The sequence below is a fragment of the Maylandia zebra genome, linkage group LG12 (genome assembly GCF_041146795.1).
Source record: "Maylandia zebra isolate NMK-2024a linkage group LG12, Mzebra_GT3a, whole genome shotgun sequence".
NCBI classification, from domain to species: domain Eukaryota; kingdom Metazoa; phylum Chordata; class Actinopteri; order Cichliformes; family Cichlidae; genus Maylandia; species Maylandia zebra.
The window spans coordinates 16,813,042-16,832,873 of NC_135178.1; the positions used below are offsets into that span (position 1 = coordinate 16,813,042).

General features: G+C 39.8%; 1 protein-coding gene across 1 annotated transcript in view; it reads left to right on the forward strand.

Annotated features, from left to right (window-relative positions):
- Window positions 1-19,832, forward strand: part of adgrv1 (adhesion G protein-coupled receptor V1) — a 137,144-nt gene that overhangs the window by 3,828 nt on the left and 113,484 nt on the right. The window contains exons 2-12 of the mRNA XM_076890783.1: window positions 10,449-10,636; window positions 11,352-11,501; window positions 13,823-13,918; window positions 14,409-14,513; window positions 14,817-14,930; window positions 15,135-15,365; window positions 15,513-15,850; window positions 16,541-16,811; window positions 17,890-18,216; window positions 18,693-18,869; window positions 19,037-19,260. Coding sequence (XP_076746898.1) covers window positions 10,451-10,636; window positions 11,352-11,501; window positions 13,823-13,918; window positions 14,409-14,513; window positions 14,817-14,930; window positions 15,135-15,365; window positions 15,513-15,850; window positions 16,541-16,811; window positions 17,890-18,216; window positions 18,693-18,869; window positions 19,037-19,260 — 2,219 coding nt within the window. The 5' untranslated portion in view covers window positions 10,449-10,450. The remainder of the gene's footprint in view (window positions 1-10,448; window positions 10,637-11,351; window positions 11,502-13,822; window positions 13,919-14,408; window positions 14,514-14,816; window positions 14,931-15,134; window positions 15,366-15,512; window positions 15,851-16,540; window positions 16,812-17,889; window positions 18,217-18,692; window positions 18,870-19,036; window positions 19,261-19,832) is intronic.

The following is a 19,832-nucleotide window of genomic DNA, read 5'->3' on the forward strand; positions in this document are numbered from 1 at the left end:
GTACAAGTTAAATGGCGTTTTAAAGAGTACTGAAAACATTTTCTTTTCACCGGTCATCGAATAATGTGTTATTCCAAAGCTCCACAGATTTATTTGATGATTACATCTTTGGTTGTTCATTATTGATTCCATTCTTTTAAACATGAAGACCCCACCTGGATCCCTTTGTCTGGCGATAAATCCACACATGTTAAAATCCACGTGGAGCCATGTGGAAAGCATCCTGTGGTGCCCTCCGCCCGTGGTGCAAGTCACAGCCTCACATTTGGCTGGAAGGACATCATGGATATCTAACCTTATACTGTTTCTTTTTTGTAACCATCATTTCTCCTTTCTAATGACTTTACTTGTGTTATGTGTGTCTGAGTCTGAAAGAGCGTGAAAAATAATGAGCTTCAGAAAAGCAGTGTCCTGTCCATATAAAACAAACCGATCGAAGTAGGTCACCAATGTTTTACATCTACAACTCCTGGAAAAACGTTTGGCATCACCGCTCTTAAGTTTTTTACTTTGAAGCACATACACAGACCACAGATATGATATAAAAACTACTTTTGTTTGATTGCTGAAGATTCTGGCTTCGTGAAATTCATGTAAAACAGGTCAGTTGTTTTTAAGATCAATGACATTTTTTCCAGATCAATCTGACAAAGAAATTATGCAAAATAATGTTGGCTGTTCCCAGTCACCCGTGTCTAAAATGTCTAAAAAGTATGGGAACATTATAAAAGGAAAATATACTAGTAGATGGAAGATGTCACAGCATCAGGAGAGAAAACTCAAAGCAATACTGTATGTCTTGAAAATGCACAAGTAAACTGATGAAAAGCAAATGGGGAGAAACATGTTTGTTTGTCATATACCTGAAATGGGCTGAATGAAATGGGATTTACATACAGAAAAGTGAAACTAAAACCAGCATTACCACCTAAACAGAAGAAAACAAGGTTACAGCGGGCTACAGGGAAGTGATCAAAGACTGCGTTTGATTGGTTTGGTTGAAGGCGATGTTTAGTTATGAATTACAGGTCTGCACTGGCCAAGGAGATTATGCTGGGACTTTAGTCTGGTGTCATTCCAGTGAAACATAACAATGACTGCCTGAGGAAAATAAGCAGACTTGTGTGTGAAATAAAAGACTAAGAGAGATACACATGCACACATTTTGGACACTTGTCTCATTCTGTCAATAGAAAACATATTTGGTACATGGCACGCTTTAATCTGTCAAACAGTATCCGTGCTAGCTTGATACACAGTGTTGCTTTTCATTAATGAAGTACCTTTTTTTTTTTTTTTTTTTGAATGAACATCCTTCAAGTGTGGTGATTCCATAGTTTTTTTTCTTTATTTATCCACTAACCCCCTAGTTTCTGTGTAAGACCCATCATTTTACATTTCATTTGCACAAACTTTCCTTCTTTGTTTATCTCTCACTGCTCTCATTGCGCCGCTGTTCATCAAGTCAGAGGAATTCCTCGTATGTTTGTGTGGTTGATCCAAGCGTGCCCGAGAATGTGGTGGGTGTGTTTCTTTACGTAAAAAAATGTGCACATCCACTTTCTCTCATTGTCTGGGTATATGTTTAAAAAAAGGTTTTAAAAAAGCCAGAAAATTGTCATGTTTTGTTGTATGGACACTGGACAGGACCCACAAACATGAACACGTGCACCGTCTCAAATTCACTATTACATAATACGTTGGTTGTTTTGAATCACAACAAAGTTGATTAACAGCTTCATTTGAGCCATGATCACCATTTATTTTTACTGGTTTTGGTATTTTTCTCTAATAAATGAAATTTCTTGACCCGAGTCGTTCAGGAATTTGCTTCAGCCTCACCGTCTGGCCCTTAGTTTTCAAGAGGCTACAACAGCCTGAAAAAGGGGCTGTCCTACACCTACTGTAGTAAGGACGTGTATAGTGTGTGTGTCCTTATTTAAAAGTGATAGAGGAGAGCTGGGAGAATAGAAGGGAGTCTGAATGGGAAGATTTGGATTCTGCAGGAGAGGAGGCTAGCATGCCAAAAAGTGGGAGAAACAAAAAAAATAGAGAACTGTGGCAATGTCAGAAATGCACATAGAACACAAAAAGGAGCATGAGTGAACAAAAGCCTTGCTCCTTAAAATTGTGTGCTGGTCAGTGAATCGTAAAGTCCTGCTTCTTCTCCAATGAAAATACACCCCCGTTCTGGGTTGCCTCTCTGTTTTGTGAACTCTTTTGAAATGCAATTAGCATTTCATCCAGGCCCAACCGGTTACATGCAAGGAAGTAATACCCTTTCTAATTTGGCCCTTTGGTCTGTGAAGCTATGGAGAGCGCAACCTTGTTTAATCCTCTGAAAGTGTTTTTCTGTCTGCCTCCAGCACTGTCTGTCATACAGGCTAATCAGTCAGCCAATGCTCAAACTGGAAAGCCCACTAAACTGCTTGCACACTGGTCCCTACTCAATTGGAACCACTTTCTTTTTTTCTATATCCTTTCCTTCACACTAAGAAGAAGAAAAATCTCTTGTTTTTGGTTGGGGACGCAAGATGCCATTGGCTCCACTTAAGAGCAGCCGACCACGGCCATATAGACAATACCTCAGGAGATTTCTCCCTCTCTGTGTTTCCTTTTTCACAGCAAAATGCACTTGATTGGCAGTCTCTTGCCCCTGAAGGAGAAATGCCTGGTTTGAAAAGCATCGTCTGACAATAGCTGGAGGGCTGACCTCATGCATTTTTGTTCTTTAGAAAAGTATTCATTGAACAGTTTTCTAAGTCCTCTAATGTGGAATGGCATAATTTTGTTGCAAATCAGCCCATCCTGACTTCACAAAAAACACTTTCTCCATTCTTGTTGGACTAATTTTAAGTTTTCTGTTTTTCCCCCTTCAAATAAATAGGATTCTTTTTTTCTTTTGCGTAGAGCCCTCCAAAATAAGCCCAGTGAGTAATGCCGAGTTTTTGTTAGATTTAATGATGTATGTTTTAACTCTACTCGCTTATTAAGTTTCTTAATTTCCTCACCCCAACCTCTCCGTATGGCGAGAACATTCACTGATCTAAAAATACATGTAGAAAGTACATGTGAAGTGCAATTATGGGCTTGTGAGTTGACCGGGAATGACAGCCGCGGCTACGCTGGGCTGAGAATGGACGGTGGGTGGTTTCTGACATTCGGCCCGACACACACTGGCCTGGTGGCATCACTTAGTGTGGAGAACAACTCCAACAGAGACCAAACCAATAAACAGATCAGAGGAGACTCTATGGTTTGGGGCTAAATACATAACAAATGCAAACTAGCATTTTACAGCAGCTACTCTATTAAAAGGAATATCCTGCTTATGTATATGAATTAAATTAAATGGTGATATTATTAATAGGTTTTTTATTCTGTTTTTGGTTTGTTTCATTTTTTGTTAAATGTGGTAGCCTTATATGAATTTTGGCAGCTCATTTTTAACCCAACTCTGCTTATTAAAGCTTAAATTATGAGTTGCTTGTATTTTGCATAACCTCTGAATAATAAATTGCTCAATCTGTCCACAGGGCACTTCCACTTTCCAGTGTTTACAACACTGAATGGTTGGTTTAGCAGGCTATAAATAAAGAGCAGTACACATAAAGGCTTAACCCTTGTGTGGTGTTCGTATTTTTGTTACTCAGCCAGTGTTCATGGGTCTGGTGGACCCGCTAGAGTTTTGGCTTTCCAAATTAACACTATCAAACAATTTTATGTTAAATTACTCAACAGATGTTTACTTCATCCCAATTACAAGACATATGAACAGCAAACATGGTTAATTTTTTCCCTTTACCTTTGTTAGATCACATTTATGAATTAATGTGCTTCTCGTTTTTCTTTTATATAAAATGTTATAAATAAATCAGTTATAATCAAGTGGAGTGAGTGGAAAGACACAACACATTTACACATGAAAAAATAATTAATTGTTTAATTTTTCTTTTGAAAAAAACTGAACACGGGTCTCACAGACCCGAACACCATACAAGGGTTAATATCAGCTCTTATGGTATGCCTCTTTTTCTGCCAAACCATCTGTCTGTTTGTCGCTGTTTACTTTATCTGTTTATCTTGATTAGTATCATTTATTCGGTCTATTTGCGTGGTCTGTCTTTAGTGTGAATTTTTACTGAGCAGACACACAAGCATTCCAGGAACACTGTTATATTAGTTGATGTTAATGACAGAGCAGTTTCTTTTTGTGGCCAGACTGACTCCAGATCACCAACCCGAGCTGTAAGATTGATGAATGAGATCCTACCACAGGCCTCCTTGTGTCAGAAATCTCTAGATGGCTTTGTGTTAGCATATGTGTGTGTATCCATGTGTGCGTTTAGTGAGCAGGCATATTTATATATATATATATATATATATATATATATATATATATATATATATATATATACAACCACATAGCCTTCACCATGTCACCATGGGCGTCTCAGGCTCAGGGAAGCCTCGGGGCAGGGATGCTGCATGGGAAAGCCCTTGATTAAAACTCTACAGACTGTTATCCCACAATATCCTCAACCAAAAAGGAAGTAAGGGTATTGCTTTCCACTTTTACAACTTGCAGTACTAAGTAGTCTCCTCTAAATGATGAGAGGAAAAGCAGAGCGCTTGATTGTGGTTTCAGAGGCTAGGATTTTTTCTTTACTAAGCTTCCAGTAGCGAAAAGGGTTGACAGATGCTGTCTTTGATAAGTCGAAAAAGACAAATTTCCTATATATGAACAGAAGAGAAAAATTTAACTCAGTCACTGTCAAACATTAGAGTCTGTAAGAACACTGAAAAACTACTTGAGTTGAAGCCTGCAAGCTTCATGTACCTTGTGTCAGATATCAAACACACCCTCCAAATTTGGCTGTTTGTTTCAGCTCCAGAATGTCCTATCTGACCCTCACTGCTGCCTGCTGGTTCAACCCCTCCACCTCCTGAACGCGTGCCTGTAGGGTCCAAGGGAAGGAATATTTTGGAGCCCAACTAATCTGCACTGCCCTAATAAACCATTGCAAACAGAAGTCATTTGACATAATATTTGACAGCATTTATTTCTTTAACTCAGTCACCTGACTTACTGCAGCTGACACACGGTGAATCTTGCACTGTCACGCATACTACCGCTGTAAAGTCTTAGGCTTATAATGAATAATTGATGTTAAAGATTACAACGCTGAGGCCACTGTCAGGAGAAACTCTAGAGATATCAGCAACAAGCTCTGACCCCAGGAGCAGCCCTGCAACCAGACACCTCCTCAGCACCTCTGATAGGGATATCCAATAGATCAGTCAGTGTGTGTGTGTATGTGTGTGACTGCAAATGATCCGATGTAACAGTTTTTTACGAACTGGGCTCCTAACACCAGGTTGCCACCAGTTTTCCTTTTGGTTTTTTTGCAAGAAGGGCTGAGAGGTGTTGGGGCCAGAATACCACTTCCTATCACAGATATTGTAGCTGTGATTCATCATGGTGCTTTTTATGTTTGAGCGTGTTTATTTGGGTATCAGGTGATGATGTATGCATTACTGTGATAACTAAAACAAAGTTTGTCTCCATGAAAAATGAACTTATGAGATGAGTGAATACTGAGTGATTGGATAGTGAACTCATGCCCCATATACAGTAGAGCATATGTGTGTTGTTCCATTTGCCTTTGATCTGAGCTTAACTTTTGAGTGCTAAGCAATGTTGTAGCTCAATGTCCACATACTGAGATACTTTCCTGGCAAATCCTACTTATGTAAAAGTAATCTGGAAGTATTATGCACTGCTCAGAAATGATTACAGTGAACAACAGGTTTAGGAATTTTTATTTTTTTTAAAGAATTATTCTGCATTGTTCCAGGCCAAAGGTTAATTTTTTACTTTAGCTTATTAGTGCAAAATTGTGCTTTACTATTTAGAAAACACTACATACTGCAGCGCTACCTATTTACTAGGTGCAGTTTGTGTTCCAGGAAGTAATGTAATGCAGTAGGAAGGAAAGTAAGTGAGTAGACCGTAGTCAGGATCATGGGGTAAGTCAATAAAAGCAAATTTGGATGTTCACATTGTACGGCCTCTTTAGTTGTGGGGCTTTCTGTGGCTTTATCTGTCAGATTTAAGAGCCCTCAGCTCAGCTGTCATCTTTTCAGATTTGGGTCCAAGATATTTGTGATGGACAGTGTGTTTTCCCTCCCGTGTCCTGGACTGTCACCCAGTTAGCTATCTGAGCTTTCAGACCGAGCTTTATGGATGCATGCTGACTTAGGCTGCTCTGCCAAATACATCAATATATGAAAACTGGTTTGTGTGTGTGTGTGTGTGTGTGTGTGTGTGTGTGTGTGTGTGTGTGTGTGTGTGTGTGTGTGTTTGCAAGAAAGAAACTGTGTCTCTGCGCACCTCTCTACATGAACTGTGACTCCCAGTCTTATCAATGTCAAAGGTCTGCGCCAGGCACTCCATGCCGCCTTTAGCTGTGACAGACAGATCCTAGGGGCCCCTTAAACCCCTGGGGTCAGAATTGGCACAATGTGTGATGCCAGCACAAAAACTGCCCTGCTGCTTATAGAACAGACCTGTGCCATCCACACAGCATCTGCTTTGTATTAGGCCCTTTGAAGGAAGTGCGGCATCTGGGTCAGTGGATGTGAAAGGGCTGCCCTCTGTTTTGACGTGGGGTTGCTAGGAGGGTAGAGGGTTGGATGCTTGCTAACATCCATCAAAAATGATGGTTTAAATAATGTGAGGCAATCATTGGGAAGGTTGGAAATGAGGTTTTGGTACATAACGATTGAGCAAAGATGTGGGATCTCAGACTATTTGAGAACTGAAAGCAATATAACATTGGAAGACTGAGACTGACTACGGTATGTTGCATTCTCTACAATAACACTTTGAAGATTTTCTACAAAGTTTACAACCTGTGGCCAGACCAAACTAGACATTTGGTGACTTTACTGTCTCATATAACTTAATTAGGCAGGCAAGTGGATACAATTGCACACACACACACACACACACACACACACACACACACACACACACACACACACTTACAAGTCAATTTCAGTGAGATGATACAACCAATAAGGTTTATGGTGTTTTACTCAAACTTTCGGTCAGTAATTCAATTGGTTTCCAACCCCAGGAACGAGAGCACGGCAAATAAGAGGATTTATTCAACCCGGGCCCCTCTTTGTCCAGCAACACACTCACCTCTGTTCCCCCTTAGCCTTACTCTCTGTTCCCCACTGTCCAGCTTTGTGACCCACCAGCTTTAAATCCCTTTTTGATGGATTTTCCAGCCATCTCTCCCTTCCTGGCATGTGTGATATATGCAACACCCCCCCCCCGCACACAGACACAAAACACAAACTCTTAAAACGTGCAGTATTTGTTGTATTTGTCACAACATAAAATTTGCACCAGTTTATTCTGAGTGTATTCATCAGCCGATAACTTTTAATGCTGTTACAGTGATTTCTGCCATTGAAGTTGACATAATGACTGATCAATGGTCTCCATTTAAACATCCTCCCGTACTGAGAATTACTCAGATTGATTTAACAGTAATGGAACAAATGAAAAGTGGGGTATTTGCAATGCCCAACTTTCCCAAATGATTTCCGTGTATGAAAAAAAAAGAACCCAAACAGCATGACTTCATCCACTCTAGTTGCTGATGTTCTTTTTCAACCTTGTAATTAAGAGCAAATATTTTTTTGAAAGACCTTACGTGTTCATACTGTTAGCCAGGCTGTGTGGTGCAGATCATGAATGGGATGGGTAAAAGGCAACAAGGAGGACACAATCTGGCTTTAGGCTAGCTCCGCCCCACGCGTCATGCTGTGTTGTTTTGTTTTGTGAACCATGACAACTGTCTCAGCAGCTCCATCCAGCTTCTGGATTATTCTGCGTGTGAGAGCTAAGCAGGGGGTGACAGAGAAGAGAGATGAGAAAACATGACAAGATGAGAGAAGTGGAGAGCAGAGGGGTGTGGAGGACACAAACTAAGATGTGAGGATTGCTGGAGGAAGCAGGGGAGTCGCAAAATAATTAGAGAGAGGGAGAAAAGACAGAGGTGGTAATGCAGAATTGCACGGATTGCAGGGCATGACTTTTGATTCATGTGGTGAAGAACTGTAAACTCAAATGCAACTGCTTTAGCAGTTATGACAACATGAGGACAACAGGCATTGGACTTATGGGATACTGTTGTGAATCATTCAGACCACAATGACCAAAAAGCCTGCCAGGCTCCACATTATAAAAGGCAGCAGGCCTTCTGAACATCTGGCTATTCAGTATTGCCTATAGCACATAACAGTTGTAATGTGTGTATGTTTACATTTTAACATCAGTAATGTTTAATGTAAAAAATAGGTTTATTTTTGTAAACTCTGTATTTGTTTTTAGAGTTGTTTTTGTATATGAATAAGGATTTTTGATCTAAATAAACTTGTGTATTCCAGAGGTGTGAACTCGAGTCACATGACTTGGACTCGAGTCAGACTCGAGTCATTAATTTTATGACTTTAGACTTGACTTGAAAAAATGTTCTAAGACTTGTGACTTGACTTGGACTTTTACACCAATGACTTGGGACTTGAATTGGACTTGAACCGGTTTACTTGAAAAGACTTGATATTTTACCCCAAATATAAAATTTAACATGCATATTATATAGAGATTGAAACTGTGACGTCATTCACGGGTAGAACCGCAAAGGATTCTGGGAACTCGTGGCAAGCGGTACTAGCGCACGCAGGCTTTCAATTGAAATCAGTCACACAGCGATAAAAAGAAACACAAAAATGTCAAGAAGCTGTTGTATTATTAACTGCAATAGCCGGTCGCATGACAGCCACGGGAAGCCGACGGGTAAAGAGATCGGTTGGTCGTTGAAGAGAAATTGTTCGAGCCATGTTTCCAAAGTAACAAAGACGCGACGGATGGTCTGGATTGCAGCCATTCAAAGATCAAATATAACGTCCCAGAACCCTCCAGCTCACAGGTTAGTCTGCTCCAAGCATTTACACGAAGGTCAGTGTCTTTTAGTACTTAATACGTCATTTTCATAACATAATTGGTGATATAGGTTACAAGCAAGTCTGGCACTGAACAGAAATTGTCGCGCTATGCTCCTTTGTTTATTGTGTTTATTGTGCATAAATAGTGAATTGTCCTGACACAATATTGCGTTTCGCTTCTGTTATTATGGTACATTGACAAAAACATATACTTTTATTCACAGGATAAAACAGGTTTTTTGTATCACTAATTGCCCAGTACGATTACAGCATACAATATTGTTGTCACTGCTACATTTCTGTGATGGGTACCAGAAATTATTTCCACTACTAATTAATTACCGTTGAGCTCAAAGGTCCTATTAATAAACGGTTAACGAATGTGTATTTATGAAGACGATTTGTGAGACTGGTAAGCTTATGATAGGTGCGATGGTCTTTCGTTCTACACGGTGCATTTCAAGGTCCTGCACCCATCCGTCGGTAAACTGTACCTGGGCTTGTTGCAGTGACCTGAAGTTACTAAACTTCATGAGTGTGTGCACTCACTCCAAGAACCGTATGATTATAAATATGCATATAAATATGCTAAGATGAGATAGCTGACTTCATCTAACTAGCAAATGTTTTCCAGGCTACGTTGGTGATTCAGTTTTTTTTTATATGTGTGATATTTTTGTCATGCGATTTTAAAGCCGGTCCTACAACCGCATCCAAGAATAACATGCAGCTTATCTCAGAACTGTCGGTGAAAATTATTCTTGGAGCTAAGTTTAATTGAGCTGCATTTTAAAGAGGTGCAATTTCACAATTTGTGTATATTTTCTAAGTTCACTATTTTGTCATGTGTTGAGAAAAACACAGATTAAAAAATTACATGGTCTAATATTTACATTTAGCATAACTGCAACATTATTTTTTCGTTTTTTTTTTTTTAAAGACTCGAAAGGACTTGAAATTCAAAGTTTCAGACTTGTGACTTGACTCGGACTTTTACACCAGTGACTTGAGACTCGACTCTGACTTGCCTGACATTACTTGAGACTTGACTTGAGACTTGAGGATAAAGACTTGAGACTTGACTTGAGACTTGAGGATAAAGACTTGAGACTTACTTGAGACTTGCAAAACAATGACTTGGTCCCACCTCTGGTGTATTCTAAATAATTGTTTCCCCGATATGTGAATCACTTTCTCAGTAATGACAAATTTTGATGTGATGATTGTTTATTCAGAATTGGTCCTGTAGAGAACATATCAGCATTATGTACTAAATCTGAAGTATGTTTGTGTGTTATTAAGTATTATATTATTATTATTATTATTATTAACTTCTTTACATGTAAAACTCTTATTTCTTTCACTGCACATATTTTATCTGATTTGCTGCATTTTTCTCAATATTTTCTTCCATGTGCTGGCAGGAATGCTCCCTGCCTTCCTGCTAGCTGGGTTGATTCTGGCTCTGTCCATCCCTGGCACTACATCAGAGTCGGCCACGCTGCGGTTCCTGGGGCAGACTGACTTTGTTGTCAACGAGAGCAGCGCAGCTGTGGTCCGCCTGGTCATAGAGAGAGTGGGAGACCCAGTCAATGTGACAGCTTTGGTTCTGGTAGGATATGAAGCTATCATCTAGTGATATGTTTCTAATATGTGCATAGGTTAGCAACTGTTGGTGCTGTGAACTTACAAATAATATAGAAATTCACAACAGTTCACAGCAGTGAGTGAAAATTACTGAACAATTCTGCAGCCTGTTGAATCATTTAGCCTGTTCTGTCTGTACAGTTAAACATATAAGTGTCCTTATTCTGGGAAAGTTGACCTTCACATCAGGTGAACTTCAGAATCAGTAACTGTTTTGTCTATAACAAACAACGTTGATGATATAAAAGTCCCACTGTGTCAGCAGAAACTCAGTTGGAAATGAATGGATTTTGGCTTTACATCGTCTACATGTAGCCCAGTGTCAGCTGCTCACAGTTGGTGTCTGGAAATACGAACTGGCGGTGCGATGAAGAGTAGTTTTAGGGTTTTGTTTTGTGATTCTTGATATCTTTACCATATTTCTTGTTACATTAATTTTTATACCAAGAGCTGCATTGCTGGTTAAAATACTGTTTAATGTCAGACTTCCATCCAGCAACTAACAGAAATAGATGCTCAGGAAACTCTTGCTCAAGCAAGTCCAAGTATAAATGAATTTTCTGAACTGAGCCTGCAAGTTCAGGCCTGGAGTATGCTAGTGGCACACTTTGACATGAATATAAAAATATAGGTAAACTGAAAAAAAGTGAAGTTAAAATGTGTTGTCATGTTTCATTCAGCTAGAGGGAGTTGACACCGGGGACTTTGAAGCCATTAATGCTGCAGCCTTCCTGCTGTCCAGTGAGTCCAGTAAGACCATCTTTATTGCCGTGAAAGATGACGACTTGCCTGAAGCCGATGAGACGTTTACGTTTAACCTCATGTTACAGGTGAGAGCCCATTGCTTCTCTGCGAGTTGGTGTGTGTCACTTTCTTCTCGTCCCTCAGTACTGCGCTTCAGTGTGCTACTTAATTAATCTAAGATGAAAAATAAGGCGAACACATGGACTAAAAAGCACGGCTACGTCAGTGTCAGATTTTGTGAAAGATGTGAAAATGATCTTAAATGGTACATATTACAAATCTTTTTCAAACCAATTGCCATCACAGTTCTGGATGACTTAAGCCTAGAGACTATCTCCATGGTTTCATGTATCCTTGATGGGCTGGCTTTGGCTGGTCTTGTTGTCTGCCCATCTTGTCCCTCACTTAGAGATAAAGGTCATTTGAATCCCCTGCGTTTGGCTGGTTGTGGGGGTGACTATCCCGCTTTTCCCTGTCGGCTCAGCTTTCTTTAAAAAAAAAAAAAAGACAAATCCTAAAAGAATTGTTATACCCTTTCATTTTAGATGGATTTATTATTGTTGGGCTACTCTTATTCCGTTTAACACAACAAGTTGTCTCATAAAGTTACCTTCCTTTTCTTTTCTCTGTGTATGGGAGTGAAACTAACACACACACACACACACACACACGCACGCACGCACGCACGCACGCACGCACGCACGCACACACACAGTAAAGCTGAGGGTAGAGACGCAACAATGGAAGCAAAGCACAGTAGAGATTCCTACATTGTTGTGAAATGCAATGAGTGTACACAAATATGCTGAAATAAGTTAATTCATTCATTCATTAATTGATCATTTATTCCATGTGGGTTTTTTTTCCTTTTGGCTCCCTCTCCTAAGGCAATTGTAGGGGAAACACCCCAGATTGTGAGACTGTAGTCTAAATTAAGAGAACAGCAACAATTCTAAACATCTGTCAGCAAGAGTGGCTTTCTTCACATCAGTCGTTCTCGATTTGACGCTTTTGTGACCTCTGGTTAACATTCGGTAGCAAAACTCAATTTTTAGCCTGCTACTAGAGTGAAAGACCAAATGAGGCGACCACTTTTAGCCCTTCTATTTACACTACAATGAGACAAAGCTTTGGCCAAATACAAGCCTGTCAGCTTACTGGAGTTATGTCTGGAGTACAAGTATGCGCCACAAAAGGTGTCATGGATTAAACACAAGAAAATAAAGGGAAAATCAGGGCCATAGTTATTATCACGCTTCAGTGTATAAAATCTGTTACATTGCTGGTTGACTATGACAGGAAAAGATTTGTTTTTACAGAAACAGTGTTGAGTCGTTGCAGATCAGAGCAGGTGCAGCCTAGCAGCACAGCACAAAATTACAGAAACACACAGCGGATCATGGCATAAAAGACTTGGCATGGTTGATTTACAGCGCCATACTTTCAACAGTGTTGTTTTTCAAAGTTTCTAAAGTGATTTTTTTCTTTACATGAGTGTGTCCACATAAGTGCGTGTGGATTTGTTGTCTGTGAGCTGACGTGCTACAAGGGCTCAGCATCAGAAAGAATGTTAGAGTCTAAAAAAGCCCCAAGAGACGAATGCAAGAGGCTTAAGTAGTTTTTTTTATTGTTTTTTTTATTTTATTTTTTTGCCTTGGCTTGCGCTCACCTTTACATGTGGAGACCGAAAGATGGAGTGGTTTTGATAAGAAGTTTCAAATGCACTTTGTTTGGCTGAGAAAACTTAAAGAGATATAACACATGCTTTAGTGGAGAAATGTGTGTTTCTGTTTATAATACTATGACAAGAATGTAATATAGTTGGTCATTTTCCAAAATACCTGCAGTGAGTGCATATCCAGATGTTTGAAAGTTGTAAAGGGAGATTTGAAGTTTTGGTGGATGTCAGAACTGTTGGGTCTTGTAAAAACATATTTAAGCTCACTAATGGAAACCCTGGAAACACCATGTAAAAGTGTGTTGTTGTTGTTGTTTTCTTTTGAATCCTGTCTTGGAAAAAAATAAAACCTTGCAGATCATCAGTAAACACTTAGGCGTAAGCCCTGGTAACTCATGGTGTGATTTTAGGCCTGCTGGGATGTTAAGTCTTTCTGGTCTAGCACTGAATCAGAGAGAAGGGTACAAATCCTGAAAAGGTTTCCTGCAGAGAGCTAACCTGACAAATCAACTGGTCTGAAACCAGTACTTCCTGTCTTTGTGCCCTCTCACCAGTGCTTCTCGGTGGGAACACAGGAATGTAGTGTAGCCCGTAGATAAGGCAGTCGGTCTGGCTGTCCACATGAGGATCAGGATTACCTTTGGTAGGGGGGGAAGATAAAGGAGTGTTAATATAAATACGCTATAATCTTTGCTTTATCTAAACATTTCTATTCTCCTGACTTTTCAGAGTTCCTCAAATGGTGTTACAGTGGGGACACCAAAAAAGGCAACCATCACCATACTGTCCAATGATAACGCCTTTGGAATAATTGCCTTCAACTCAGTAAGAAACTTTCCATCCACCTTCATCCTGTCTTTGCTGGTTCACCAATTTACAAACTTAAAAAAACGTAAAAAAAAAAACTGGAAACCAAAGGATTTAAGCACTTTAAATACAGTGACTTAATAAATTACTTGTTTGCTAATAAAAATAACGACAAGTATCTTAAAAAAAATAAAATAAAACAATATATATATATATATATAATACAGAAAAAAAAGAGTATGGATATCTCAAAATTAAATACAATAATTTAAATTAAATGTAAATGTTCTCTTGGTTATCTTGTTACATGTGTAAAGAGGCATTTTGCTCGCTTCCACTGCCAGATTGGGGTTCAGTTCAAATGAAATGTATTACCTGTTTTTGTTTGCTGCTGCAAATGTTACATTTCCATTTATTCTTAATTTGGATGGTTCTAATTGTCAATGAATGAAGTAGAATGTAAGCTGATTAAAGTTCTGTTTTGATGTTTTCTTTCTTTTTATCTCAGACTGAGGAGATCATAGTTGATGAACCTAGAGGAGGGAACCGTTACGTGCCTTTAACTCTAATTAGAGAAAAGGGAACATACGGTACTGTGACTGTAAATTTTGAGGTGAGATCATGTGAATAATATTAGCATACCTAAGGGACTTTTGTGTTTCAAGAACTAACAGTGTCTAACAAATCAGTGTTGCATGTAGCTTGTTAGATGCTTTTATAAATTAATCCCACTGCCTTAAAGACACTTGTGGATTCAAGAGTTTAGATTATTTAGATACAATGAGCAACATCTATGTTTAATAAATAATGCAACTGCTTTGTGTTTCATAGTAAGGATAAATTCACATTCATTTTGAGCTCATGGATTGTCAAAGTAGGAATATCACTGGGGTTATTCTCCTTCCTGTCTTCATAGATCGCTGATGGTCCCAACCCTGCCAGTGAGGATCTCAGTCCCGACAGTGGAAACATCACTATTCCTGTAGGCCAGGCTGTAGTGCACTTCACTGTACTTATTCGGGATGACCAGGTATTGAACTGATTGATTACACTGGACCAATTAAGTTTCTTAAAAATCTGTCTCTATAAATTTTTTTACTGCACTGGCAAAAGTTTGAAGTTTTGAAATTCTTTTAACTGTAAAATAAAGTGTACAGCATTTTTCCTCATCTTTTTTGCTACATACATGTTTAGAGTTTTGAATGGTATGTGTTTTGCTTTCTCTGTGTACCAGGTCCCAGAGGATGATGAAGTGTTTTCAGTAAGACTAACTGGTGTAGCAGGGGGAGCTCTCCTCAAGCCCAACGCCAGCAGTGTTCGGCTGAGAATCCTGCGTAATGACAGCCCTCTGCGGTTCTCCCACACTGTCATGGCAGTACCAGAGTCTGCGGCAGTCATTGCCCTCAATGTGACCAGAGGTCGATTGACTGAGGATGGACCACTCATTGGCTCTGTTGACACTGAGGTTGTGTTCTTTAAACCTAGTTTTTCATGTTTACATAGTCTTTTACTGCAAAAGCACTCATATACACACAATCAACAACTTATATGTAGAGAAAACAGAGAGCATTTGTCTAATTTGTATGAAACATCTGGACTCTACTGTCTTTAGGTTTCTGTAGATTACATGGTGGTGAGTGGTGAAGGCCTGGGCAGTGCCACACCAGCTGTGGATTTCTTCGATCTACAGCCAGTCAGAAGAGTTACATTCCCTCCATTTGTCTATAAAGCTAGCCTGCTGTTCAACATCAGTGATGATAATGTGCCAGAACTTGCAGAGTCCTTCCATCTGGTCCTCCTGGAGGACACGATCAGAGGAGATGCTGTGCTGGTATCGCCTAACTCTGTGCAGGTGACCATCGAGCCCAATGACAAACCTCATGGTGTCCTCTCAATCAGCAGCAGTGCACTGGTTCAGCCAATCAGCATCAATGAAGATCTGACACAGAGGTAGCATTGTTTTCTCTATAAATGGGTACTATAAAATTTGTTGTATAATCTAAATCAGGGATGTCAAACTCATCTTATATCGAGGGCCAAAAACAGCCCACTCTGACCTTAAGTGGGCTGGACCATTGAAGTGTAAAGAAGTTAAACTACGAATTTAATCCCTAAGATAGCTTAATATAAGAAAATAACTGCGGTTTCAGCAGTATGTCTTAGATTTTTCATGATACATATATGAATAGTGCTGTAAGAAAATCTTTTTAAGAAATGCATGTGTAAAATTACAGAAAAGAAATCTGGTAGCTTCTGTTAATTCACAGAAAATATCCAGTTTTTCTGGTCCCATTGTAGAAAAACAAAATAAATTTCTATAGTAAATTTTGAAAAAACACCTTTTTGTTATTAAATTGTTTATTAATCACTTAGTTAATCTTGTGTAGCATGAATGAAGTAGATCTTTATCAGTAGGAAAAGCTGTAAAATGTTTTAAAATACATTTAAAAGTCTGAACGTCTATGCCCTCCTCTAGAATTTCCAAATCTATCCAGTGGGGCAGATTGTGCTGATTCTGGTCCCCGGGCCTTATGTTTGACATCCGTTATCTAACTCCTCTTGTGTTACATGCTAGCTAAATCTAAACGCTAATGTAAAAATAAAATCAACCATTTACATCCAAGATTATCACTCCTCCAGATATGATGGCATCGTTATTGTAAGAATCGGAGGCAGCTATGGTGAAGTGTCTGCCAACTGGTCCATCAGCAGAAACTCCAGTGATCGTTCACCAGTGTCAGATGATTTGAGGCCTGAGGTGGGGCAAGTAAGATTTGCTGCCGGTGACAAGACTGCTATTATTCCAATAAACATTGTAGCTGATGATCAACCTGAAGAAGCAGAGGCCTTCGTTTTCAAATTGCTGCCTAGTACAGTAACTGGAAATGCTGAGGTTGATGAACCCATGGAGGTGAGTTTAAAAGACGTATTTTTTCAAATCAATGAATTAATTAAATTTTTTAGGATTATGGATTATTTATATTATTATTTATTAGGATTATGTTGGGGTATGTAAGAAAAAATTAGCTGCACTTGTTAGGGAACGCATGTTGCATGTGTTTTGCATGTGTGTGACCTACTGTAAGGCACAGTGGCAAACTTGGCACATGCTGCAAAAGTCGACCCCTTAGTGTGTAACTTTGCTCTGTGGGTGTTCCCTTAATGTGGCTGAATCAAAACAAAGTCGAAACAGGCGGCACACTCTGAGTGGGGTGTTTCTGTGGGGGGGTTTTTTAAGCACGGATGAAATGGTGACAAGTTTTTATTGCTTCCATCTTTGTCCAAGCCTCTTGGCTACATGTGAAAGCAGTGGGCAGATCCAAGACTTGTTTATGTTCAAGGCATTAGATGGGACTATAGGCCCTGTTTGCCATGTGTGCAGAACAAGTTTGCTCAGAAGAATTTTCTCGATGCATAAGCAAACAAATATAAAAGAAAGTTCATGACTGCTGTCAGTGAAGTTGCAGATCCTGTATCACATTCCAAAAACGGAAATATGCACATCACACTGTGCTTTAAATCAGTGAGCGTGCCAAACAGTGCATCTGACAAGTATAGGTTCCATGACTGAACCACAGTTTAATGCTCGTGGAAACTACTCTTAACAGTCTTAGCACACTTAATTAAAGAGGATGCCCCTGCTAAAGTTAGCTCAGGGCTCTGTTTTACTACTCTCAGTCTTGCTTATTTTCTTCACTCTCTCTGTTCCTCACCTCTCTTTTTTATGATCAAGATACAATCTTAGTAACATAAAAACAGGATACTCCACAAAATCCTTCACTGTAATTGATGGTACACCCAGGCTTCATTGCTATTATTTGAGACCTGTTAGCTCGCTCCATACGGGGACTGTACAACCCTTGTTAGCAGTGAAACTATGAATAGAGGGGCAATTTGTGTTTTCTAAAAGACATCATTCCTTCATCATTCAAAATGTTCCATATGTCTCCTTCTTCTTTGCAATTTTTTTTCTCCCACAATTTCCTCAGATGGTTTTCTACATTCAGGACAGTGACGATGTCTACGGCCTTTTTCGGTTTGACCCAGCCAAAGAGCAGAACATCCAGAGCCAACCTGAGGGCCGTTTCCTGTCTCTGAATTTTCTGCGGAGTGGTGGTACACTGGGTAACGTGTCTATGGCCTTCGGTGCCCTCTACATTCCTGCGGGTCCCATAGACCCAGCACGGGCCCGTGACCACGTCCTGAATGTTAGCGGGACCATTAATGTGGTTTTTGCCCGTCAGCGGATGGTCCACATCATACTGCCGATCAGGAATGATGCCTTTCTGCAGAATGGAGCTCATTTCTTAATACAGGTAATACCACTGGAAACAAGGTAATTTAAGTTGTAATTCAGCTGCGACGTTTCACATTCACATCACCAAATGCATTCCTTCTGTTTCTGTCTGTACCTCTGGCCAAATTGGTACTATTCAAGGTTTAAGTGCCTCATTTGGATGTGTGAATGGTTTTACATTGGCACTCAAATCTGGCATGTTGCTATGGGATTTACCCAGCTGTCCAAACTAACAACATCACCTAACCCTTAAAGCTGGCAAAAAAGTACTAGAAAAGCCTTCTTCACATTCTGTAGATGCTTAATTACTTCACACACTTTCAGCTTCAATACAAACACATATGTGTACAAATATACATAGACTGAGGGGAGCATCAACAGGTCTTTCAATGCAACCTACAAACTGACAATACAGTCGTATTTGAGTGTAATTTGTTGTTTTCTGTCTGATGAATATGTATCTAGCCTTCTATTTTTCTGTTCTATTTTTTGTAGTTGAATACACTGGAACTGATCGACATAAGTCCCTCAATTCCGTCAAACAGCCCAAGGTTTGGAGGATCGCTAAACCTGACCTTGACTGTCACCCCTGACATTGCAAATGGGGAAATTGGCTTTACAAGCAACACCACAGTGGTGGTTTATGAACCAGAGGACAGCAATACCAGCACAGTAAGATATACAAAGACTATCAGTTTTGTGAAGCTTGCCTTTGTTCGCTTTCATAGTTCAGTGCTTCATAAACATTCAGTGAAAAAAGAAACAACAATGTTCGGAGTGTGAATAATTTATACAGACTGTGTCTAAGTGTAAGAGGCTGATTCTGATAATTGTCGTAGGTCAGCCTCCCTCTGCGGCGTGATGGGACGGACGGTCGGGCTGAAGTGTTCTGGAGTCTTAAGCCAACTGGAGCCAATCGTGGGGATGTTACTGCTAATGACCTGAAACCTTTTGGTGGTTCTGTCATCTTCGTCTCTGGGCAGAGCGATGCCTCCATCAATTTCACTATCCTGGCTGACAACATCCCAGAAGTCAACGAGACCTTACTACTCACTCTCGATAGGTAGGGCCATTAAAGTTAATTGACATTCATCGTTATATTTATTTTAAGTGTTTATTTTAGTCATTATCAAATCAGTCTTGGCATGCAATAACTATAATACATTCACTTTTTGAGGTTATCTGTAATGGTTTAAAGTCAGCTTATGCACCACTTGAGTCCAGTAGGAAAGGAGGGGCTGACTAGGTCCTGATTCTTCCCGTTCTTCCTTAGCTTGTTTTGCGATGCATGTTTATTGGGGGTTAATCTGTTAGTCTACATTTGGATGAGAACGACAGCTTTCTCTCCCTCCCACTCGTCCCCTGCAGGGTGGAGACTGCACGCTTTATAGTGTACTTTGGGTAAGTGGAGAGTGGAGTGAACCTGGGGCTTTTGTGTGGCGTGAATCACGTCTTTGTTTTTCACAGAAGGGCCTACTTCAGGCTTTCTGGAGGTCTTTGGTCAATGTGGGGATGAGGGGGTCTGGGACACGGTGGGGGATTTTGTGATGGTGTGAAAAAACGTAATTCCAAAAGAAAAGGATTGTTGGAAGAAAATTGAGAATCTTCTTTATATGTTCTTGCACTAATTTAACC